General features: G+C 34.5%; 2 protein-coding genes across 3 annotated transcripts in view; both read right to left on the bottom strand.

Moving 5' to 3' along the window:
- The window catches only part of LOC147067016 (trypsin-like), a 43,529-nt gene extending 41,070 nt beyond the window's left edge, over window positions 1-2,459 (bottom strand). The window contains exon 1 of the mRNA XM_085954448.1: window positions 2,261-2,459. Coding sequence (XP_085810574.1) covers window positions 2,261-2,333 — 73 coding nt within the window. The 5' untranslated portion in view covers window positions 2,334-2,459. The remainder of the gene's footprint in view (window positions 1-2,260) is intronic.
- Window positions 2,460-5,644: 3,185 nt separating this feature from the next.
- On the bottom strand, window positions 5,645-25,598 carry LOC147067015 (serine protease persephone-like). Of its 2 annotated transcripts, none has more exons than XM_085954445.1 (4): window positions 22,024-22,942; window positions 10,448-10,546; window positions 6,510-6,641; window positions 5,645-6,129 (listed from the first exon to the last, which is right to left on the bottom strand). In XM_085954445.1, the coding sequence occupies exons 2-4, from the start codon at window positions 10,535-10,537 to the stop codon at window positions 5,962-5,964; spliced, it is 390 nt and encodes a 129-aa protein (XP_085810571.1). In that variant the 5' UTR covers window positions 10,538-10,546; window positions 22,024-22,942; the 3' UTR covers window positions 5,645-5,961. The 2 variants fall into 2 exon arrangements, with proteins under 2 accessions (XP_085810571.1, XP_085810570.1); XM_085954444.1 differs by lacking the exon at window positions 22,024-22,942 and adding an exon at window positions 25,345-25,598 and having other exon boundaries at window positions 5,646-6,129.
- Window positions 25,599-26,413: the final 815 nt, after the last annotated feature.

The raw sequence follows: 26,413 nt of genomic DNA, 5'->3' as shown, positions 1-26,413 counted from the left end.
CTATTTCTCACTAGCACATCTGTAAAGATGAAAAACAAACATTGCCTGTATGGAATTTGATATTGTGGAGGATCACACGACTGAATAAAATATTTTTCTTAAACCAATATGAGCGTCGAACACCAGTGCATCAAATAACTAGGTACTTACTAAATAATCTTCGATTCTGTTAAGACACTAATTTTCGCAACGATTCCTCCAAACATATAGGTAGGTACCTAATATGCCGTTTACACGTGCATGGATTTACTGCTGACCGTACGTACCTATTATCGCGGCCATAACAAGAAAATATACGTCTACACATGTATTATCCTGCATTTGCAAGATTGCATGCATGGATCAAAAAACTTCGGAATAGCCCCTGTACACGTGCATGGATTTACTGGCAGCAATAGTGCGTATTTTAAACTATCGTGACAATAAATGTTTACCTTTATGTTACATTTACATGTTTACATTCTTTGTATTGATAATTTAGGACAAATAAGGCAATAATTGTCAACAAATATTTTTTTTGCTTTTTTGCAACACACAAACAAATATAGAATACTGAAATGTCATTTTGATTTCCATAGTAACGCACGTACATATTAATAATTTAGTTGCTAGGACCACCCCTTAGCAATCAATAATGGTGGATTGGATTACGAATTTCTTCCGAAATAACTTTTCATACAAAACAGAATTAGCTGATAATGAATTCAATACTACTTAAAGATGGCGAAAAGTATTAAAAGAATGCATTGGCATCGTGTTCTGATATATTCTAAAAGTTTCAAATGTCTAGCTAGTCGGGAAGTTAGTTAAAAATCGATTGCAAGATTTGTACTGGATAAACAACCACCGGACAAACAAGAATATGAGCTGAGAAAAACGTGGTAAAAATAAACTGCCTTAAGTGAAATGAAATATTGCACACTTTGAATGCATAATATACCTAATTATTAAACAAAAAAAAACATTATTCAGAGACGCTTACTTATCCTTGTACGTACCGATAGATGTAACACTTTTTGTTTATTATTTAAATTGTAAAAATATAAATTATCTGAAACAATAAAGTTTAGTACACCCACTTGTGTAATAAATTTTATTATCATTTTTTTGGTCCCAGACAACTTTTCGAAGGCCAATTTCTCGACAATCAAGATCCTGACAAACTAATTTCCTAAAAGCCAACATACCAAAAATTATTCAAAAGCACATTTGCAAAAAAAACTTTTGTATACTAATGACCTATGTCCTACATACATGTTATATAACTAGCGAGAACAAACGGCGATTAGTGACTGTTCGCGACCGTTTATAAAATCATATCATCGCTCCATCTCGTTTAAAAGTTAATTTAACCACTGAGCTAGATAGATCACTTAACAAAAACAAAATAAGTACTTAATAAATTCACAAGATTTAAGAATGTAACATTCTACAATTACCTACGTTGGAATAAAAATATATAATTAAGGTAGGTACATAACTAATACTTTGATTTAAAATACAAAACTGTAATCGACTGCCAAAGCGTGAATAATAAAGAAATTTAGAAAACGCTTCAGAGAATACTGTAAACATCATAAGTCAACTTTTTCGAAATTAGATATGACACTTATTAGCTTAGTGAAAAAAATGATAAAAGCAATTGAGCAAAAAGAATTGAGGGTAGTTATATCAAATATTCCACCTAATATTTCTGAAATCTGCAAAATCAGACAAGCTCAGGTATCATAATTGATTTTCACATAAAATAAATTCCATTTTGTTAAGGGTAATTTTAGTTACAGTTTTTCCATATGTGTATTACATCTTTTCCTAAGCGCTCGCGAAATATCTGAAGATATTCATATAGTTACCAAATTGTATACTCTTATGTACTATATAAAAATAAGTGTTCTTATTAAGTAATCTGTTTAATATGTAGCAAATGTTATGTCCGCATATTTTTCTTTGTTTTCTGACCGTTTGATTTTGGTGCACCGCAATTTTTTCTTATGATCAAAAGTGCACCGTGACTTCGAAAATGTTAAGAACCACTGGGTTTATATATTTCTCTGACGTGTTTTCAAGTTATGAACGAAAATCTTTATTTACTCCGAACAGGCTACCCCATTGAATTCCAAAATAATCAATAACTATTAGTATTAGCACTATCTTCGTAACTTGTAATTCAGTGTCCTGGCTTGAGTCTATAATTGACCTTCCGAATCTAAGCACTATATGTACAGTAGGAAAAATAATAATAAACAAAATGTTTACATACCTTCGTCTTGAGCTATTGTTGACGATATCATCAGCATGACAACACATAATAACCGTTCTTTTAATATCAACATTTTTGATGTAAAATAGGCAATAAAATAAAATTAATAAACTAACGGACGCCGAAAAAACTCTGAGTAAATATTGTATGTGAAATCATCCACAAGACACCCATCCGATGCCACAGCACCGAAACTAATGACGATGCTCATTTGACTATCACTACGGTGACCATTAATCCTTTATTTTAAACCACAGTCCTTTTATCAGTATCTTTAATGTTTCTTTCTTTTTTCCATTATTATTTTTGTTGGAAAATATTATGTACAATTAGCGTTAGAAATGGGAATTTTTTCGAAACGGAGCGTAGAATAATTTTACGAAAATATTTACATAAATAAATAATATATAAATACATAGTCACCCAATATTATGTGTATTTTATAAAAGTGTGTTCAATTTTTTGTGAAATGACCTATCTAGCTCAGATGGTTAAATTAACTTTTCAACGAGACAGAGAACGATAATATGATTTTATGAACCGGAACGGGGTTCCGGTGCGCTCCAGTCCATTTCGAGACCTGTGTACAATTTAACTTTAAATCTCGGATAATGAATATCTCAAAAAATGTTGCACTTAGATACCAAGTAATAATCCCTTATATAAGCTAATAAGGGAAACACTAATAAAATGATATGCATAATATATTTGTAGGACCTACCTATATCGAAAAGTGAACACCAAAGGACGTATCTAGTACGCTTATCTCAAGAAGAAAGGAGCAAGCGAGAGTTGGCACTAACAGTGACGTCCCTAAATAAAATGCCGCCCCTAGGCTACGCCAAAATGCGGCCTCATTTTTTATCATCCTTGCATGAGTCCAATATCTAAGAAAAGTGTTGTAAGGACTAAGGATACATTTCTAACAAAATATCAGACTAATTATTCGCAAATCTGCACGTGTCGTTTCTGGTCACCAAGGACGTCGAAGGGCAACGGAAGTAAACTAGATATCGCGAACCCGACAAAACCAGTGAGCTAATTTTTTTAATGGAAAGATATTATCGTTATTACTAAATTTATTTAGCTATTTCTATATATTCCAAATGATTTTCTTCGATTTGCCGCCCTTCGAGTAACTGCCACCCCCCAAACGACGCTCAATCTGCCTACCCCCACGGGACGTCGCTGGGCACTAATGCGTAGGTTATTTTTGTGCTATTGATAGGGTGATCCTAATAAGATCATATCATGGGCCTTCACAGAGTGGATGTCGGATGATCGTATGTATTCACAGATTGTTGTTTTTACGAGAAATGGATGATATAGTCCGACAACATAACAGTGAACCTTTTGATGTTCGGTTGTGTTAGGCTATTTTCTGCCGGTACACGAGTGTCTACAAAGGAATCAGACCGTATTACACGTAGAAAATCGTCAAAGTTACTTTCATTATGAATAAATTATTAAACTACTGTCTACAGCAAGATCTATGCGATAATCGAAAGTCGCTTTAGTCGCGTGTAGAATATTTTTAATGCTGTCATTCTTTGAAAAAACCAATCCAGTGAAATTAGGTTTTTAATTTATAACGATTCTATTCTCAGTAATTCACTTAGAAGCCAAAATATTATTCGATAATTAACAATAGAAAAAAAATTAAAATAATTTCACCTCTTAATTATTATTATGATTATTATAATTATAGTTAGGTTGATTAATACTGGGTAATTATTGAGTATGGAAAGAAATATATCAGTAAACCCACATTAACTAATTATATTGCTGCAGTTATTTATTAATTAAATAATTAGGAGGACACAAATGATGACTTATTAAGTAGAAGTGAATATTACTAATATTAAATATATGGATGACCCAATCACATTTTTTTATAATTTTCAAATAATGTCTTAATAATTGGTATTTTAGTAAAGTTTTTATAAAACGCATACTATGAAAATCGTTTTCTATATAAATATATATCTACCTATTATTATAATTGTACTGTTTTTTCATCATTTTTAAATATACTGTCACATTAAAAACAATATTTTCTCTTGCCTGTCTTTGTAAAGGTTATTTGTAATACCCCGATCGAGATGGGGTATTCATTATAAAACTGTAAAATATACTATGTATCGTGTAAAACAGACTTTTTACACACAGACGCAGCGTTTACGCTCGCAGGCGCAGCATTTACACACCTACTATATGCGCACAAACCTACGTGTGCTTCTGCGCAGGTCCATTTCTAAGTTGTTTAGCTATAGCCACTTGCTCAATCTATTAGATATCTACTCTGACTTGTTGAAAATTGAAAAACAATATGTATATCTCCTAGTCCCAAGATTTGATCCTAGGACCCTCGATATTATAAGCCAACTGGCCATCGTGGGCGTGTGAGGTAAACGATAGGCATCAAAAAATAGTTTTGAGATAATTGAGAATTTGAAAAACGTAGCCATATTACACCTCCATTTTACACACATCCTTAGCATGTACCAACAGGTCAGAGCATGTGTCAAAAGAGTTCAAACTGCAGTATTGCTATACTCCTAACAGTTATACATTTCGAGATATCGTCGTTGTGTCAACTTACCTTTGTGTCCACCCACCTCGGTCTCCCCTATGACTGTTATATTTCACTAAGGGCTATTCTAACAAATTATCACTTAACACCAAAATTATTAATAAAATAAGTGATAAATATGTTATGTCATAATAACTCAGGAAGTTAAACATCAGGGGCTCTATGTTAGAACTTGCGAGTGCAAGCTTCCCGGTCGAGATGACGTCATATGACATCATTATGACGTACTACCGGAGTGATAATAGCATTCGAGAAAATAGCGAGTGGTCAGACAGCGGCGCTATTCATTGTCACCATACACATATAGGTGTATCATAATAAAATTTTCTATGGTTATTCTGTGCGCGGTCGGCATGCCTCGAGCGTGACGTCACAATTACGTCATCTCGTCTGGTGCCACACGAGACGAGAGTTAGGAAATCGCGGTGCAGGGGCGTTATGTGTGACGTATTCTTAACACGGCGGGCCATGAGTCATGACCCGACGTGACTTATGAGTCTTATGACTAACTGCGAGATATTAAATGTCATTGAGTAGTCAGCAACATATTGATAACTTTTTAGAATAACCCTGCTGCAAAGCTTAACAGAACAGTCGCTAATTGCCGTTTATCTCGCTAGTTATATAATATATATTAAGTAATTAGTTTTTTTTTGTAAATGTGCTTCTGAATATTTTTTTCGGTATGTTGAATTTTGGGAAATTAGTTTGACAGGATCTTGATTGTCGAGAAGTTGGCCATCGGGAAGTTGTCCGGGACTAAAAAAGGATAATAAAAGTTATTACACGAGTGGGTGTACTAAAATTTATTGATTCAGAGACTTTATATTTTTACATTTTAAATAATATACAAAAGGTGGGTTACATCTACCTGTACGTCCCTGAATAATGTTTTTTTTGTTTAATTATATTTTGCATTCGAAGTGCGCCATAGTTCAGTTCACACAACTCTGCTGTCTTAAAACTCTTGACAGTGTATTTGTATACTTCAGTTTCATGAAAAATATTTATTGTGGTTCCTAGTTTTTCATTTTACAAATATTTCTGTGTTTATATAAATCTATGGTTTCCTAGTTTTCTTGTTATAATTATACCAACATTATTACGTTTATGGCCAGGCGACACTCTCGATCCATGGGATGTAGGCCGAAACTCTGGTATAGATTCCTGGAATACCCAGATGCGCACATCCTTTACCCGTAGAGACAACCCCTACAATTGTGTATGTGCAGTAGACGTTCTTGTTCTGTATTTGCATTGGACCACCGGAGTCACCCTAAAAAGAAAAACAATATTTATTCATCTAGGTACATAATAATATTATCTAAAAATAATATTTTTTTGTCTGATTATCGTTTTTTAAATGGTATCTAGCTCGCAAAATCCATTCACACGGCGTTTAATGTTTTTTTGACACCGATTAATCTCAAATCAACGTTATGATAGTTTTAAACCTTTCTTTTGAAATGTAACATAAATGCAAGGTGTACTGTAGTCTGTAGTATTTTATATCTAAACACAGAAGGTTGTGTTTTCGTTTTCACGATACTTTTTCTTCAATTTTTATTCCCTTGACGACAATATTAGTAGAAATTCTTATTCTTTACTAATTATACCAATTTGTCGATCTTACAGGGTTAATTACTTAATTGTTACCTGGCAAGAGTCTTTGATTTCCGTTCTGCTTCCATAGCAGATTCGTGTCTCGTTGATGACGCCTTTTGCCAAACGTACGGAGGTCGGGTGTGCAGTACAACATTCTGCGTGGTCGAATTCTTCCAATTTCACCTGATCAAAAAAGACATCCGGTGAGTGGATCAGGCCAATATTAGACTATAAGAGAGCTTTAATCAAATATTCTTCTTCTTTTAAAAACATTCGTTTGTAAAATATACATGGGAAAATATTTTATGAAATATTAGTTTAAATAACGGACAACGAATGTACTTGGTATGTTGGCGTGTATGCTTACTTATATAGGTAATAATATGTGTAGCTTTTAATTTTGTAATCTGGGTGACTCGTGGTATTAATGGTATTCATTTCATATTTCGTATTCTACGGTTAATGATTTTCTTGGTTAATCCAAGACATACATGGAAATCCCCACAAGATGATGGTAATAACATTGTAAGATATCAAATATACTATAATATATTAATTCGCAATCGTTACAAAAATAGCGTAACATCTACTAAAACTTATCCAGGTACTGACATCTCATCTGACCACAATCCTGTTGTAGCTACAGTAAAAATTAGATTAAAAAGATTACTGAGGGACCACGCGCAACCCAACGTGTTGACATTAATTAACTGAAAGATCCCGTCGAGAAGTCAAACAACATGTAAAAAGTGCACTGAACACAGAAATAGAACAAATAAAAACATCAGTCATTACATCCTCTGACATAACAGACAAGCGGGACAGGATAAAAGATGTGTTCTCCTCCATATCCAATAATCAATTAGAATATAAAAGAACAGATAAGAAGCAAAAATAGATGACAGATGAGATTCTGTCTGATGGATAAAAGAATAAAATGGAAAAATAAAAATGAAACTCAATATAGGAGAATTCATAATACCATACAAAGTAAAATTCGTAAAGCTAAAGAAGAATGGATGTCCGACCCATGCAAAGAAATTGAAAATCTCCAACGAAAATACGATTCCTTTAATATGCACATGAAGATAAAGGAAACATTGGGAATTACGAGAGGAACCTCATCAACTATCTTGAAAGACAAAGATGGGCGTATTATATTAGATATAAAAAAGAAACTGATTCGTTGGAAGAAATATATTGAAAATCTGTTTGATGATGATACGGGATCTATTGGCTATACTTTTAATGAACATGAAGAAGTAGGGCAGAAATAATAAACGCAATACAAAATTCTAAAAATAGTTAAGCTGTCGGCCCTGATAATATTTACAACGAAATGATAAAATTATTAGAAGAAGATCAATTAAAAATTCTCGTTGATTTGTTTAGTAAAATTTATGAAACGGGTATAATTCCCGATGATTGGTTGAAATCGACATTCATCACTCTACCAAAAAAGGCGAATGCATAGGAGTGCAGCGAGTTTAGAACAATAAGTTTGATGAGCCACATGTTAAAAGTTTTATTAAAAATTATCCATAATAGGATTTTTCGAAAATGCGAAGAAAACATGGATGACACACAATTTGGTTTCAGACGTGGTTTGAGAACTCGCGAAGCACTTTTCAGCTTGAATGTTCTAGTGCAAAGATGCCTAGATGTTAATGTTGATGTTTACATGTGTTTAATCGATTACGAGAAAGCATTCGATACTGTTAGGCATCCTTAATTTCCCGAACTCATACAGGAGAAAGGCATTGATGCAAGAGACATTCAACTGATAGCTACACTTATATTGGAATCAAACAGCGAATATTAAGATCGAAAACGAAATCAGTGGAGAGGTAAAAATTCGTCGCGGTGTAAGACAGGAGTGTATATTGTCACCTCTGCTATTTAACATGTACTCAGAAGCTATTTTTAAGGAAGCCTTAAACCTCACCACAAGGTGAATCGGTGGGTATTATGGTTAATGGCAAACATATTAACAATATACGATATGCCGATGATACTGTGCTGAATGCTGATAGTTTAAAGAGTTTACATCAACTTGTAGAAAAGGTTAATAAGGTCAGTAATTCTTATGGTTTAAAAATGAACCTCAAGAAAACAAAACTATTGGTTTTATTTTCTTGAGGTTCAACGAATTGCAAATGGCCGTCAATAATAAAATCGCTGCCTAGGCAACGGAACAATTCTAAACTATAATATTATACTGTATAATCGTCACGATTGCAGTATCATAATGTGGCGTAAAGGCAGTGCGTTCGGCTGATAACCGAACAATCGGTGGTTCGATTTCAATCGACTGCATTTATTTTTATGTGAAAAAATAAATTGTGTGTTACATACATGTCACACGCCAAAAATACACTCTGATGTGATCTTCCAAACGCGCCTAAGGAAGTAGGTATAACTTAAAAAATAATCAAATTATGGGGAATGTAATTGCCAGACCCATGATTTGAATCTGGGACCCACGATATTATAAGCAGACGCGTTAGCCGTTTGGCCATCATGGGCGTTAGATATTTAGAAATCTATATTTTTAATGGTTTTTTTTACATGCAGCATCACTGGTTCGGCTAATTCTGAGAGTAGGGCCGACGTTACTATAAATTATTAATGAAGTTAGTATAGTGTTGAAATAGCACGGATTCATAAGGTTATCATTTATTATATTTTATATTGTGTAATGCAAGATTATTTAAGTACATTTTAAAGAGATTCGCTGGTCGTCAACACTCAATATATAAATTGAAAACAGTAGGACAGACACGATTTTCAATGGGTAAATTCCAGTAACATCATTAGGGAAATTACGAGCCTTAGACAATTTTAGGTATATACACCCATTTTTTTTTATCAAAAGGACAAATGATGCAATAAAAAATCTACATGCCTGACTTTTGACATTCATACTTCATGAACTAAACCATAATAGATAAAATAATATTCTTCTATCTATAAAACATTCAAAATTATGTAAGTATGATTTAATGGCATAAATTTAGAAATTTTATATGTAGATGAATAGCTTTTGACTATTATATTATGGTTTGGTTACGCAGGGTTTAATTGAATTTAAAAAAAATGAACCAACACTGTCTGCACATTGAAGTAGTCGTAGTTCAATGAAAACAAATACGTATGCCTGAGGAAGTTTAGTGTGCACTATTTATGTAGAATCTTAACAACCTACCTTCACCCTTCGCCACTGGTATATTTATGTATCACTTGATTAAGAACACCAGAAAATTCAGCTGAAAACGCGAACAAAGAGTAATTCAAGTATAAATTTACAACAGAAAAAAATAATCCGGTTACTGGTGAAAAAGAAAATGTTATACTTTAAGAGATCAGAAAAGTGTAATGTAGATAAAGATTTGCACAGTGAAACTAAATATATGTTACTAATTAATAAGTAGAAGCAAGCCAAGTGCAAAAAAAATTTTTTTTTTGGCTTATTAATGATAATCTTTTACAATTATTGCTACGATCCACGCGAAAAAAACTGTGACGTAAATGAAAATCTGTGATTGGAAATTCAGAAGTAATGTGTTATTTTATGATGTGTTTGCTACACCCCAAAATACTTTTTTTATGCGAATGTAGCGGCACGCTGGATCACAGCACAGAGGAATGCGAAATGCAAAAATGGTTTCCCTTGATTAAATAAAAAAATCAACAGAATCCGCTTGAGCCTCGGCTGTGCTAAGCTAATCACCATGACTCCTTATAAACAAATAATCAATAAAACACTCGACACGTCATGCGTTTACTTAAAGTCAACCGGTTTCCGGCGTGCTGGAATCCTGCAAAATATTACCCACAGGTCAGGGTGTATATGTGGGACGTGAAAATCTTAATATTTTATATTATAATTGGCGAGCGACAGAGTATCTTGATGGCACACGATAGTATCTATATAAACCACCCAAAAAGTGGACATGGGCAAAGAAGAAAGAACTAAAAGTTATAGTTACCTGGGGATCTCTTATACCTCTTCTGTAGTCAGCAATGGCTACTGCACATCCTCCGAATAGCGTACAGATTCCTGAGGATCCAGTACGCATGTAAATCACCTATTTCAGAAATAAGCTTTTTTTAAATTAACTGCCATCTTAGTGATTGATTATAAAACAAAAGTAATTTTACATAATACACAACGCACTTGTTTGCTCATAAGAAACATAAATTATAGGTTCCATGACTTATTTTGTGTACCTACCTGTTTAGAATACATGATATCCATTTACATGACCTTTAATATCCAAAGGCTTCTTCAAGCCATTCTTCGACTTTTTTATAACCATCAACATAATCAACTGAGATCGATCAATCGGTAGGTAAATGGATTCTATACCCAGTGACCGTGTCCGAAAATTTATACATTTGGAGTTCGCCGTATCACACTTCACCGTGAAATGTTGGATCGGAAATATATGATGGACGGTCTATACTATAGACCGTCCAACCTCTTTGGGTCGTATAGTACTGAGATATAATTCATATCTAAATAAAACACGTTTCTTGTCAATTTACATACAGGATGTCAGCGGCAAATAAATTTTGAAAATAGCCAATAAACTGGATTATTTGCTAGGTTAGGTTAGGTTAAGTTAGGCTAGGTTAGGTTAGGTTAGGTTTTCATTCTTGAAGGAACATTATTGACTTCAATGCACTATTGACATGTAACTCTCCCGGTGAAAGCTCTTTCCATCCATAGGCGGATCTAAGATGGGGACTGGGCATTCTGGTCAAAACTAAAAATTGACAGGAACGGTAGTATTTTGAACACCTTCATCCAACAGAGAATCGATCATGGGTCGGATCATATTCTTTATTTATCGTTGATAGATAATTTAAAACCAGCTATTTTATATAGGTAACTATATATTTTTTCTGAATGTGGTTCACAAATCACTGCTAACCTTTAATTACCACATTTAAATAACACGTTAATTATAACTAACGGCCAACGACTCCAAATGCGCCAGTCGCCAGCACCAAATAAAGTCGGTAGTAATACATACACATTATAGTTGATTGCTTAATATTGATTACAAATAATAATCTAATAGATATATCTATATTTTTATATATTAAACTTAGAATAGTTTTACTTTATTCAATACGCCATAACTTATCATTTATTATCGACGTACAGACCAACTTCTATAATCTACAATATTACCAAGTGTCTCTACGTCACGGCGCTGCATTCGCTGATACTGTTATGTTACGTGGTCGTTGATACTATTACGTCTAGATGTTATTTGCCTGTTGAATTGTCAGCAGATATTCAGCGCTCGAAATGGAAAAGTTTACGAATCGGAGCGCTCGAAATTTTCTGAAGATAACACAATCACTGCTAACATTTAATTACGTTTTAATTACCACATTTAAATAACATGTTAATTATATCTAATGGCCAACGTCTCCAAACGCGACAGTCGCCAGCACTAAATGAGTTAACAAAGATATCAAATGTTATGTGTATTTTATAAAATACTTTTTGTTATAATATGTCCTATCTACGAGTAACTTAAACGGTCAAATTATTTTTCGGAACGATAATTTTACAAATTTCACGAACCGAAACGGTGCTCCAGTGCTCACTGGTCCATTACGAGCCCTGCAGATACTCTGGCACTATCGAGAGAAATTAAAAGCTTTATTTTCTGTTTCTCCTCCTCACAATACTTCACTACATTTTAAAATAATGCTCTTGTCTGTTTCCGTAAACTCGACTCAATATCGAAAGCACAAAGGATTAGATTAAATTCAAAAGAAAAAAAGCGCGCGGGAAATGTAAAAGTGGGGAAAGTAAATATTGGGGGCGGGTTTTACTTACCAGAAAAAACCGTGGTGGCGTAGAAGACTTGATATAAAAGTTGCACTGTAGGTACATACAACCTTTCATAGATCTGCATTTCCGATGATCAATCTCAATTTCTCGACCTCGACTAGGACCATACGAGAAGATCACAAAAGGTTAATTACAAAATTCTACTTTCGGCAAAACAGCTGGCAATCGTTCGATGTAATATAATTTGATCATTTACACGCATTTATTATGTTTACTTGTGTAATTGTTAGTAGATTGATGCCTAACTCAGAGCTTCCCAATCGATGTGCCGCAAAATATTGTTGGTGCAATAAGTAGTGAATAGAAACACAAATATATTGTACCTACCTGCTGATTGTGCAATACATTAATATAAATTTATATACTTGGTTTTTTTGAAAAATAAGTAAATTGTGTGTCCCAATATTCAGTGTTTTAATTCCAAACATACCTAAGAATTATTAATACTAGTGTGTGTTAATTATTAATAGTAGTGACAATTTCTGAGACTGCTTGTATATGGGTGCCATTATTATTTAAACAAAACCGATACGTAAAAGTACGTTGTATTAAAAAAAATTCTGCGTTTGCATCAACATACCAAAATATTTTCTCAATTTAAATTATGTTTTTTTTTACTTCTAAAATGAGCTTATAACATTGGTAACCACTATAAAACTATTAATCATTATAAGAAATGCGTGTTGACATATTATTTTAAAACATTTCTATCGTATTTAGACAATATATTCAGGGTCCTTCCTACGAAGAGTGATTGCCGCCCGGGTACGAACTCAATTTTGCTACCCCTTAAATACCCAGAAATAGACCATAGAAACAAATTGTCTCATATTTTTTACGTGCCTATATAGTAACCTGATTTCAAATTTTTGGTGTGTCGATGGGAGTCGACGAAATTGTCCAGGAACTTAATTACATGTTTTGAAAAATGTTTAATAACAGAGAATTAGATGTTTGAATAAACGGTTCTCGCCTATTATGCTAGGATTATGGCCTATTATATATAATCTCAGAGGCTTTGAGAGAATATATACATTTCAGTATTTTTTGTATACAACTTTGATTTATTAGCATTCTATTGGAGATTTCTACCCCCTAAATGTAAATATTATCATATATTTTTTAATGACTCTTGCGTTAATTCTTCGATTTGCCACTATTTGGGAAGTGCCACCATTTGATGGTTTACTATAACTATAAGTGTATAACTTTGGATTCAGTTTATGTCGGTAATTGAATTTAATTTAATTGAAGCCCCTTAATCCTTCGGCACAAGTATTATGTACCCCAACACCCCCGCTTGCCACGGCGCTAAATATATTATACTACCCTATTTATTAAAGATCTTTATTAACTCAAACGAATTACATTTGGTTCCTTTCTCAGGTGAAATTAGTAAAATAGTACATACCTACTATAATTCTGAAAACACTCATGAGAAAATATAGCCAATGGAAAAAAATCTTTTTTGAAAAAAGTGAGACACCCGGCAGGAATCAAACCTGCGTCTCATGCATATCGCGCCCAGTGCATTGCCACTATGCTAAGACTGCCATGCTTAATTGCGACAAATTTTAACTATTGGCCTTTTTAATACCTGCTCATAAGCGCTCTGCAGATTGAGTTACGGTAGGCGATTGATTTTTATATTCTAAATTAAAGTATGTATTACTTTAATTACTAACCGACGTCACGGATCACTCTTATATTTTTCTGTTATATTATGTATTTATGTATGTTCAATAATTAGAATGGTACATTTGTAAAATCTTGTGAATTATTCGATGAATACAAGAAATAGTTAATTAAAAGTATTATTTATTAAACAGAATGTCGTAACGCGAAAAAGATTGACAAGCAGTGGGCCCTAACTAGCTCGTTCTTGATCATTTTCTTGAACATCGTTTTATTGTGTTTTCAAATCGGTTTCTGCATGCATGCTAATTTGATTATGGCATTTGCCATTCTATTATTTTCTAATAATAATCAAACAATGAAGGTCAAGAACAAAATGTTTCGTGCAGATAAAACACAGGTCGAATGATGAACAACGAACGAGGTATAAAATCAGTGGCGGAATCTAGGAGCTACCGTAACTGTCGTTGGGAATCGGTATGTCCTTTGTGTACAAGTTGTACAGGGTGGGACCTAACACGGATCCTTGCGGGACTCCGACTGTGGGTATTTTTGTTGTGGATCTAATTCCATTAAGTTTAACATTGAAGCTCCTATTCCGGAGAAAGGAGCTTTTCATGTTGATCATGGCTATGTCGAGTCCTGATTCTGAAAGCTTGACTATAAGACCTTTGATCCAGACCTTATCAAAGGCTTTTTCTATGTCTAGAAATAGTCCTGTTGAAAAGACTTTATAGTTAAATGCTTTGGTTATGTATTCGATAACCCTGAGTAGTTGATGGTTGGTCGAATGTCCAGAATTAATCCAGCTAAGAGCGCTGCCATTCACTTTGCCAAGCATACGAATCGGCACCGCCTTAAAATGATAAATCTCAAAATGCACAATCACGTAATCCCTTGGGATAAGTCGGTTAAATACCTAGGTCTTACGATAGACAGCAAACTCACATTCAATAACCACATTCAAGAGAAAAAACGCCAAGCCGTAATAGTAAATTCAAGACTTCTACCCATGATGGGTCCCAAGAGTAAACTGTCTACTCGAGCCAAACTTTTGCTCTATACAGCAATCACCAGACCAACAATCACCTACGCAAGCCCCATATGGGCTTACTCAAACCCTAAACACATTAAACTCTTTCGGACCATTCAAAACAAGACATTGCGACGAATCACGGGCGCACCGTGGTATGTACGCAATACTACACTTCACAGAGACCTTAAAATTGAAACCATCCACGAACATATCATGAAATTGTCGAAGAAATTCTACAAAGACATGATAAACCATCCCAACGCGACTATAAAAAATTTGCTGATCGAAAATGAAAGCGACACAGACTACGTCTATAGGAGGCCGAAGACAATCCTGCTGGACAAGCATCCACCATAGTTCCTTCACATCCTCACCACAGACTCCCTTTCACCCAAGCGACTAATCTGTTATTTTCAGCGCAACAAGAATAGACATTGATACCCGACCTCCCCCCGAGGATAATAAAAGATGAAGGGCACCCCGCCGCCTGACATAAGTGCAGGCGGAGTGAACCTTCCTCCCAAGTATTAAAAAATTTAAATACATACCTCACATTTTCACGACACTGGGATTCAAGTATAAAAGATTAAATACTGCTCGGCGGGGTGGGACCATCGGACTATCAGTGTCACTGCAGAGATCATCACCGGAATCCACCCTACCTGATACGACCTGAAGCTGGGTCATATCACTGTTAATGTCATAATAATAAAAGAATTTTTCTTTGTATTTATTTTTATCAACTGTCATAATATTATGTTTGTATGTGAGAATGTAAACCTGTGCGTGCCCCTGTATGTAATTACAAGGACACGCACAAAGCCAAAGCCTATCAAAAGCCATCAACTACAGATTAAGGAGATAGGGGGCCTAGCCCCGGGACTCCATCTAAAAGTAAAAGGCAATATACTAATCAATCAATCAATTGGCCATCTCACTCGATTACAAGTTTCCGTCAAAGACACATCGCACCGAACTACCGTTATATTTATTATATTGCGTCGATTGTACCATTGTAGTTATTTGAAACGGTACCTAAATAAAATATCGCCCACTCCATCATCACTAACAACTACCACCGTATCTCATCTCAAATACCTATCATCCGTCGAACCAAAGATCACCACATATTATTAATCAGATTTTTGTTTTTACGAGAAATGAATGTTAGCCACTTGCTCAATCTATTAGGTCCATACTCTGACTCATACACAAATTGAAAAACAATATGCGTACTTGCCAGACCCAGGATTCGAACCTGTGATCCACAACGGCCGACTCTTAAGCCACTCGGCCACCGTGGCAAATATATTATAAAATTTAAAAAATAATGATAAGTGTTTCTAAGTGTAATAAAGTAATTTTTAATAATAAATATGACAAGAAATGAAAATATAATTAATATTAAATTCTACAGGTTTTTTTAAAAAGGTTTGTCGATAGCTATTTCGGCTGTAACACCATTATCAAGACTATTCAGATAGGCCGTTTGCCTTTCCTTAAATACTATACGTGTATAGATAGAGACAGAATACATTTTCTTATTCGTTCCAGCAATATTATGAATTTTTACATTATTATTAATTGTAATATTATTAATACTTTGAAAACCCTAAGTGGGTTTTTTAAAATGGATATCGAAATTTTCAAAATTTATCAAAATTACAGTATCAAAAAATATCTCAACTTGCATGCTTCCTAGTTTTCCGCTAGATAGGTACCTACAGACAAATACACAAAAATGACATACACGTCTTCTACAGAAAATTCAAGCATTTCCACGAAACTTACTCCCAAACTTTCATGGTTGTGTACGTGGAAGTCGGTGGCGCTGACAAGTTTGGAGACAGCCGTGTGAAATTTTTCCCTGTGCGATAAACCGCCATTACAACATGTATGACACTGGGTATTATAATATAACAACAGTTTTGTCAGGTTTTTGAACCCATTGAAGACAGAATTAATTTTTGAGTGGCCTATCACTTAAAAAGGCATACTCATTACTAAAATTGATATAATTCATTTAATTCAAATAAATCCTTTAAATATTTGTAGGTACCTATTGAATTCTTCTATTTATTTATTTATATTTTAAGTTAATTTTGTGTATCAGTGGAATCAAGAAAACATGTAAAATATTGGTTTTTGTGTTTGTTTAGCCTTTTTTTGTATAAAATGACAAAGGTAAAAAGTCTATGATAGAATTAAATGATAAAATAAAGGATATACTAAAACTGGAGCTAAATATAATACTCTCCAAGATATTTAGAAGATGGAGGGCAGTTATGTTTTTTACTCACTCAAAGACCTCATACCTACCAAACTTGTCATTATTTTGACAAATTTAAATGAAAAAAAAGATTCTATAACTCAAATAATTCTTAAAAAATATATGGGACTCTATATAACTAACACCATAAAATGATGACTACATATATTATTAAGTAACTACAACTTAAAAAAAAAATCAAAATATGATTAAAAATATTTGATTTTTACCATGTCTTGCGCCCTGTAACAGCGGCGCCGAATTGGCGCAGATTATCTCCAATAATGCTTCGACTATTTTTTAAACTAAGATGTTGATACTTTCCAATGAAGCGATCAGACGATGCGGTTTTACGGAAAATCGCCACTGCTCTCAAAATTTGTATTCATTCCATCATTCAATGTGCCGCCCCTATACAATCAATGACTTGCCTACCCCCAACGAACGTCTCTGCATATACTGTTAGGTTTTTTAAATCAACACGAGACGAATTGTTATGGAGCCTGTTGATTTTGTAATGGGAGCTTTTTGTCGAATGCGGCTGCGACCTCACCATGGTAGTAATATGAAGTTGAAGAGGATTGTAAAGAGGGACGGAGTAAGGGTGTAATCATTTGAAGCTCAAATCGTGACCATCATTCTGTGCTATCCTTATTATGGTGACGCTATTGTAGCAGGGCTCGAAATGGACCGGAGAGCACCGGAGCGCCATCCATACTATACCCTAGCTAGTGCCTAGATATAAATAAAAAATATATTATTGACAAACACATGTGAATTTATCGCGATCACGTGGTTTAAACTCGCAATTCAAGGCGAAGGTCACATAGTGTGCTTTCAGTGGATGTACATTCATAATTGTACTGTAAAATGTTCACTTTTATCGTGTCAGGAGAATTCTACATGCAGTTGGCCGGTCGTATCACAGTTCACCCTGAGCTGTTGTATCGGAAACAGATGGCCGTATCGCATCGATATCAAATTTCAAATGTATGTATAAAGAAATCGCTTAAAAATGCGTAATAAAAAGCTCCGGACTATTATAAGGGAGAGACAGAAGAAAATAGATAGGTAAGTAAATTATAAATACAATCATGTCGTATATTATATTTATAAATAATTCAAAATGATTCAAAAGTATGTTAGCAAGTAGATCCACGTAAGTAACAAGTCGTATTACTATCTGATAAATGATAATAATGACAGCGTTATGATCAGTTATTTGATACTAATCAATATCAAATCAGTGGTCTTATTGAATTTAATAAAATTTGAACAATGTGTCATTGTTTTATATATATATAATTATAATATTATGTATTTCCGGTATACCGGCTCACGGCAAATTTCAATACGTACAATTTACATGTGAAGCGCTCAGTTTCAAAAGCCCCTAAAACGATTTTGGGTAGTTTTAAGAAAAATGCGAAAAAATCATATCTATTAAATCTGTGAACTTTATGTATTTATTTTTTAATTCGTTACATTCTAAAGAGTATTATGTCTTTCGATTTTAGGGGTATTTGAAAAGCACACCCACCCATTTTAGCGGGTTTTGAAATTTACCCTAATTTTTGATCATACGTATTTACGGTTTTTAGTGTTTTATAAAGTTCAGTCTTTGGCTATAATATAGGTAATAAAAATATCCATCTAAATACATATCTAACTCAAAAATTTTCAAAAACCGTTTTGGGCTTTTGAAACTAGGCGCTTCATGTAACAAATTCAAACGAAAGCTATTAAATATTTATAGTGAGAGGTATATTTCATCTTGTCTACAGAAATTCTGTTATTATTTGTTGGTTCATCCAATGTCATTCTCAAGGAGTTTCAAAATAACTGTTTAAATTAGTATGTGTTTACCTAGCTAGACCTATACATCACAGGCTCTTAAATTTTTTTCATCCTCAACTCCTTTTCCACTAGACAATCTATCAGTGTAACACACCCTCATTCATACGGCACAAGTTTGGGCTAGCTCACTTCTTAGTGCGCATACTATGGGGTGGTTATAATAATTGTTTATATTTATGAAAATTGATGCAAAGATAAATGAAACTCTCGGGAAAGTATTCGGATTTTTTTTTACAACGTTTTTCTTAACTCGTATTCTTATTTGTCCGGTACAAATCTTGCAATCGATTTTTAACTAACTTACCGACTAGCTAGTCATTTGAAACTTTTAGAATATTTATCAGAACACGATGCCAATGCATTTTTAATTCTTTTAGCCATCTTTAAGTAGAATTGAATTGATTTTCAGTTAATTCTGTTTTATAAGAAAATTTATTTTGACAGCATTATTGGTTGCTAAGCGGATGATCCTAGCAACTAAATTATTAATAGGTAATATATACGTGCGTTACTATAGAAATCAAAATGAAATGTCAATATGACATTTAAGCATCGTTTAGGTTAGTCAAGTCAAATTTATATGATTCAACAGAAAATTTAAAAACGTTTATAAAAAAGTATATAAAAAGTTCTTTTTAGCTTGTAATTATTTCTTTAAGAACATGGTTTCTATTATGACAAAAGAACACATTGTTTATACCTTAATTATTTAACTTAATATAAAACGGCGGATTATTTATTTAGGAATTAATAGAGTTCTACTTTATTATTTTTTTACAAGGTGTGGTATTTGTTGATGAACGTTTATACTGTCAAAGTGACAGATGGCTCTTATTTATGTAATTTAGATAACTAATTTTGGTACACAATTGATAATTTTATTTATTTAGATTTTACTTGCACGCCACGAAGGAGTGTGGGTTTCAGAGGAGCGGAGCGAACTACTTTTTCTACGGGAGAGTGCCTCCTTTTAGGGCCTTCCTCCCCCTCCTTAGAGGTACCACCTGATTGGTAGCGTTTCCGCGAGCGCTATGCCTCAACATTTAATTTATTATAAAACCTTATTCTAATCTATAAACAGTTAGGTAAAATTATTTGAAGCATAATTACGGAAGAAAGCTACGCAGGAAGATTGCAATTTACAAATTATAAAAACATCGCGAAAACAAACTGATGAGGTTTCTTATCGTTCTCGTTTGCGTATCGGTGTGAGCGGTGCACACGTAGGTACTAACAAAATAATCGCCCGGCGCATGCATATTATTATTTATAGTAATATTATTAGTATGTACGTGGCGCTTTATTATGTTATTTTAAATTTACAGATTTTATTTAAACACGTTATTATTTTAGATTATATAATGCAGCTATGGAATTAAATTATACAAAACGAAACTACTGAGTTTAATAGTAATCCTCTTCGGTAATTATGCTATAAATGTTATATAGATGTATATTTTAATGAAGCTTGCATTTATTTTTATCGCAATTCTCATTTTCTCTGGCATTCATCTCCTTTATAGTATATCAATTTTATATCTTCTTCACATACCAGTATACATATTATTATTAAGATATTTCTGTATTTAAACTTACGTGCTAGGACTGCTAGGTACATACAATATTACTATTAAACATAGTTTGACAATTTAAATATTTACTTAATCTATTGAGTATCTAGACTCCATTCGTCACCTCGCATACTTATTTTTTTACCGATTTCTTTCCGCCTAGTGTACACTAGTGCATACACAGGGCGAATGCTTAAACTGAAATAGAAAGAAATTTTGACGATTATCCAAGGAATTTTGGTCACGGGTTTTATAAAGCCGGCGGGGTAGAGATTAGGTGACAATGTTTGGGCCATCGAATATAATATATATATATATTATTTTAGGTATTTAACCTGTAGTTTATGTTGGTGTTAAGTGGTATAGTAGTAAATAAAATAATGTCGAGTCGCCGTTTTTTTAAATCTTAATCACCCCTCCCCCACTTTTTCTAAAGTACGTGTTTCAATACTTCGAATATTCTTAAAATAATGACACCGATCATAAGTGTTGCGCACATACTTATCTGCGGAACGTAAACATGCGGGACCACCGATCCATGTCCAAAACTATCCTGCACCAACTACCTGACTCTCATTGTTGGCGTGTGCGCGTGCACAATGTGAATTGGACTGACTAATCGTTTATGATGTATATGAATGAGTATACCTATGCCTACGATCATGGCTCTCTCATCCTGAAGTGGACCCCCAGGCCAGGATCTTTGGCGGGCTAACCTACCTATCGCTGAGGTTAAGGGCAGTATAATGTTCTAAACTAGTGTTTTCTAAATTTACATGGGAATTATCATTTAGTATATCGATCATCATAATACATCAAATTGCAACACATAACTACATATTGAAAATATTGAACAGCCTTGAAATAAAGTAGCGCGAAAGGATGCGACTTTTTTATTATTCTAGTAAATTTATGATGTGCGTTATTCTCACTTAGCTGGTGGACCCGCCACACTGGGCCTCTTCCATGCTCGGGCCACTAGGCTAGAGCCCTGGCAACTCCCCTCTTGTAGGGGCCATGCCCACAATGACCGAGCGACTTATAATGTCGTGGGGCCCAGATTAGAATCCTGGGTCTACCAAATAAACATATTATTTTTAAATTTGTGTCGTTATCGTAAAAACAAAAATCTGTTACGACATTGTCAAAAGAAGAAAGAATATTCAGTATCCAATTTTGTCGAAAGTTAAAAATATCAAATACATAATTCTCTATATTCACGTAATTCAAATTTATCGTGTGTACCATAACATTGATGAGAAATGTTTTCACTACACTGCTGCAATCTATTCTGTAGTTAGTGCAACGTTTTATGGTCTTACCGTTATTAGGACATATTCCGAGAATAACTTCAACGTCTAGCTTTCGCATTTCTATTTTATTAATCAAAGGCAGTTTGCTCATTACGCCGTCAGAATTGCATTAACCTTATATCTATAAGGATATCTATAAGGGTCAAAAGGCGAGCGAGGAGTCAGATGCTGCATTCAAGTCGACCTGTCAGCGTGCGACCTAAGCTAGTATAGAACATCTAACCAAGAATTCCAAAAACCGCACCACTTTCTACATATATAATTTTACAAGCTGTAATCGAGTAGGTTTTCTTGATTCAATATTATGTAAAACGAAAATTCCAAAACCAGGGATATTTTGCAACCGCTAGTTTTAGAACTACTGTTAAAAAATAATTCACTATCCTTACAGGAGCTTAATCTGGGTTGATGGGATTTCGTTAGATTTCGAACAGTCTTGTAAAATTTTATGGGATCATGTTTTCTTCTTTGATATTCCATGTCTTGGAGTATTTATTCTCTTGAGCATCATTCGCTTTTTCTCTCGACAGAGCTTTGTTGCAATTTTTCTCTTTTCTTTATAAGTTTCGTAATTTTGGCGCGTTTCCCTAAGGCATTTCTTCCTTGCTTCATTTTTTCTAACAGTGCTTGCCTGCAATCATCATCAAACCATCCTGCATCTATTTTCGCTTTATTTTCTCCGAAAATTTCTGTGGCACTCGTGATAATACAGTTTTTTGTATTTTCCCAGTCCACATTCACATCATCGGTTATTAAAGTCAATTTTAAGTTTGTGTCTATAGATTCCTGGTATTTATTCAAAATTTCTTCATCCCTCAATTTTTCAGCTTTCCATTTAGTTCTTCTCTGGCCTTCTTTTTTCTGTATTAAGGAGATTTTTTGTTTTAATTTTGCTCTCACCAGGAAGTGATTAGAATCACAGTTAGCTCCTCTGCAGACGCGCACATCCTCCACTGTTGTCGCTCTTCTTTTCGATATAAGAATGTGATCAATTTGGTTGCATGTATTACTTCCAGATATTTTCCAGGTTCCTTTGTGGAAATTTTTATGTTTAAACCATGTACTACTAATTATTAAATTATTTGCAGCCGCTAAAAAGCATAGAAGTTCACATCGCTTGTCGTTTCATGCAAACTGTGCTGCCCAGCTACTTCTTTAAATGCTTCCTCTTCTCCAATTTTTACATTGAAGTCTCCCAAGATAATTAGAGCATCATGTGGGGAAACTTTTTCAAAGGCTCTCTGCCGATATTCATAGAATCTATCCTTAATTTCTTCGGTCGCATCGTCAGTTGGGGCATAAACGTTGATGAATGTAATATTGAAAAGTGTACCTTTCATTTTAAGTTTACATACTCTCTCACTAATTGGCTCAAATCCTAGTACCGCCCTGCGGATATTAGAGCTGATTACGAACCCAGTTCCATAGTGACCCTGCGTACCTGCAGATCCACTGTAATACAAAGTGTAGTTTCTCTTGTTTATGAAACCTGCGCCCCGGACAAATGCTGATCGAAAAGGAGGACATTATGGAAAGATGGAAAGCCTATTTCACAACACTTTCAAATCAGGCTTATAGTAATGATCACGAGGAAACGGAAGAAGTACTGTACCACACTGCTGAGGAATTTATTGATGAGCCTACTCTGCCTGAAGTAAGAAGAGCATTAAGAACGCTGAAAAACAATAAAGCATCTGGAACCGACAGGATAACAGCCGATAAAGAGTGGTGGCCCAACACTGGAATCAAATACCCACAAGCTAATTCTCAATATTTGGAAAAAAGAAATTTTACCTGAGGAATGGAAGATGGGTATAATCGTGCCTATTCTGAAGAAGGAAGACAAAACAATGTGCGATAACTACAGAGGGATCACAATTCTAAACGCAGCTTTTAAAGTTGTCTCATCTGTACTGTATAGCAGGTTAATGATCTATGGTGAGGAAATCCTGGGAGAATACCAATGTGGCTTCCGACCAAATAGATCCACTATAGATCACATCCATCTCATGAGGCAAACTACGGAGAAAGTGCACGAATACAACTTGACACTCCACCACCTGTTTATTGATTTTAAACAAGCTTTCGACAGCGTGAACAGGGATAAGATGCTAAAAAGCCTAAAAATACTGGGAATTCCATTAAAACTAGTAAGGCTAATAAAAACCACACTGATGGATACTCAAGCAGTTGTCAGTGTGCAAAATGAGCAAACTGAAAGCTTCAAAATCGAATCAGGTGTGAGACAAGGGGATGCGCTATCCACTATAGTATTTAACCTTATGGTGGAATCCATAGCTCGTGAAACCAACATAAGAGGATGGGTAAATAATAGAACAACGCAGATGTGCGCTTATGCTGACGACATAGTAATTACAAGCAGATTCTAACAGAGGATGATCGACTATGGTGGCACTATGAAAATAAAAGCAGAAAACGCTGGGCTGCAAATAAACCAGTCAAAAACTAAGTATATGGTCAGCATACGCAATCAGGTACCGCTGAAGAATATAGACATATGACAGCATGCATATGAAGGGGTGGACAAGTTCATGTATCTCGGATCCATCCTAAATACCCAAAATAAGACAGCAGAGGAGATAAAAATCCGCCTTATCTCCGAGAATAAATGCTGGCATGCCCGCAAGCGACTGGTGGGGTCGAAAACTCTAGGCCGAAGAACTAAACTTCTATCATATAAAACAATTATAAGGCCAGTGGTCACTTATGGCTGTGAGAATTGGTGCTTAACTCAAAACGAGGAAAATAAATTAGCTGTCTTCGAGCGCAAAATACTCCGCAAAATCTTTGGGCCCACGTTGGAAAATGGGAACTACAGAATAAAAATGAGCCACGAGTTGGAAGAGCTGATTGAACAGTAAACAATCATAAGATACTGTAAGTCCCAAAGACTACGATTGGCGGGACATGTGGAGAAAATGCCTGAAGTTAGAGCGCCAAGGATCATGACGAAGTGGCTACCCCAACGGAAGAGACCCAGAGGTCGACCAAGAAGGAGATGGGCTGACGCCGTAGAAGTGAACTGGCTTCATATAGGAAGACCCGGTAACTGGAGAAGTGTGGCGAGCGACCGGAGTGAGTGGAGAGCGGTTGTGGAAGAGGCCAAACCCCACCCCTGGATGTAGCGCTTTGGAAGAAGAAGAAGCTTAAAAAATAATTAGCAACGTGACTTGTCTTGCGTTACAACATTTCTTTTTCTACATAATTCTAAAGTTTACACATTTTCCGTCCGATAATTGTTATAGAAACTATAATATAATGCACTATGTAGTAACATAATAGCACAATAATAAAGTTTTTTTTATATACCTTCTTCTTGTGCAATTGTTGACGATATCACCAGAACGATAAAACATAATAAATGTTCTATTATTTTCACCATTTTAGATGCATGCAGTCGATGTAATGAATTTAATAAATTAACACACGCCGAAAAGATTTAAAAAAACACAAAATGGTGGTATTTCCATGTATAAATTGACGTATTTGTTAAACTTGTATATGACATGTAGCTAGAATCATCCGACAAGACACCCGCCCAATGCCACTATCTAGAAAGTAATGACGATTGACGATGACCGTTGACCACTGACTTTGGGTTGACGAAAAAATGTAAAATATTATATTATTATTATTATATATGCGATAATGGCCTTCATGTAATGTCTGTGATGTTCATCAGCGCTCGAAATGGAAAAATTTACTAACCGGAGCGGTCGACAGTTTTCTGAAGATATTCACATAGTTATCAAATTGTACGTGTTTTTTTGTCAAAAATAAGTGTATTAGATTTTCTATTATATGGCCTATCTAGCTCATTCGGTGAAATTATTTTTTCCACGAGACGGAGCGATAATTTTACAGATTTCACGAACAGGAACGGCGCTCCAGTGCGCTCCAGTCCATTTCGAGCCCTGGATGTTCTCGTAATAACTTTTAATTACTCGTAGTATGTATTTCTCTTAGATAGTTGCAATAATTATTATTAACAATAAATTTTATAATAACGGTAATTCGTCAAATGGGGAATGGGACGACTGGCCTCCGGACAATTGGACGCCGCACTATCGTAGACACGTGTAAACGAGGTATTTTAATCAGTTTCTGTCTACTACTTAGTAGTTTGAATTCATTGTACTCTTAACATAATGTATTCTTTATCGCGGATTGAGAATTACTATGCCTAAAGCTTTATATAAAATAAAAAACTCTTTTTTCGTTGGAACTTAAACATATGCACTATTAAATCATTGTTTACGTCTGCATATTTACATTATCACCAACTATTAAATCATAATAAAACCATTGAAATATAAATAATAATATTGAATATTTTTTTAAAGTACCTATAAGTACCTAACATCTATTTATTTTCGAA

Source organism: Rhyacophila brunnea, unplaced genomic scaffold, assembly GCF_057557595.1.
Source record: "Rhyacophila brunnea isolate RB1 unplaced genomic scaffold, BYU_Rbru_1.0 scaffold_4, whole genome shotgun sequence".
In the NCBI taxonomy this organism is placed as follows: Eukaryota; Metazoa; Arthropoda; class Insecta; order Trichoptera; family Rhyacophilidae; genus Rhyacophila; species Rhyacophila brunnea.
The sequence above is the reverse complement of the archived record's forward strand: the minus strand, read 5'-3'. Positions and strand labels throughout refer to the sequence as shown.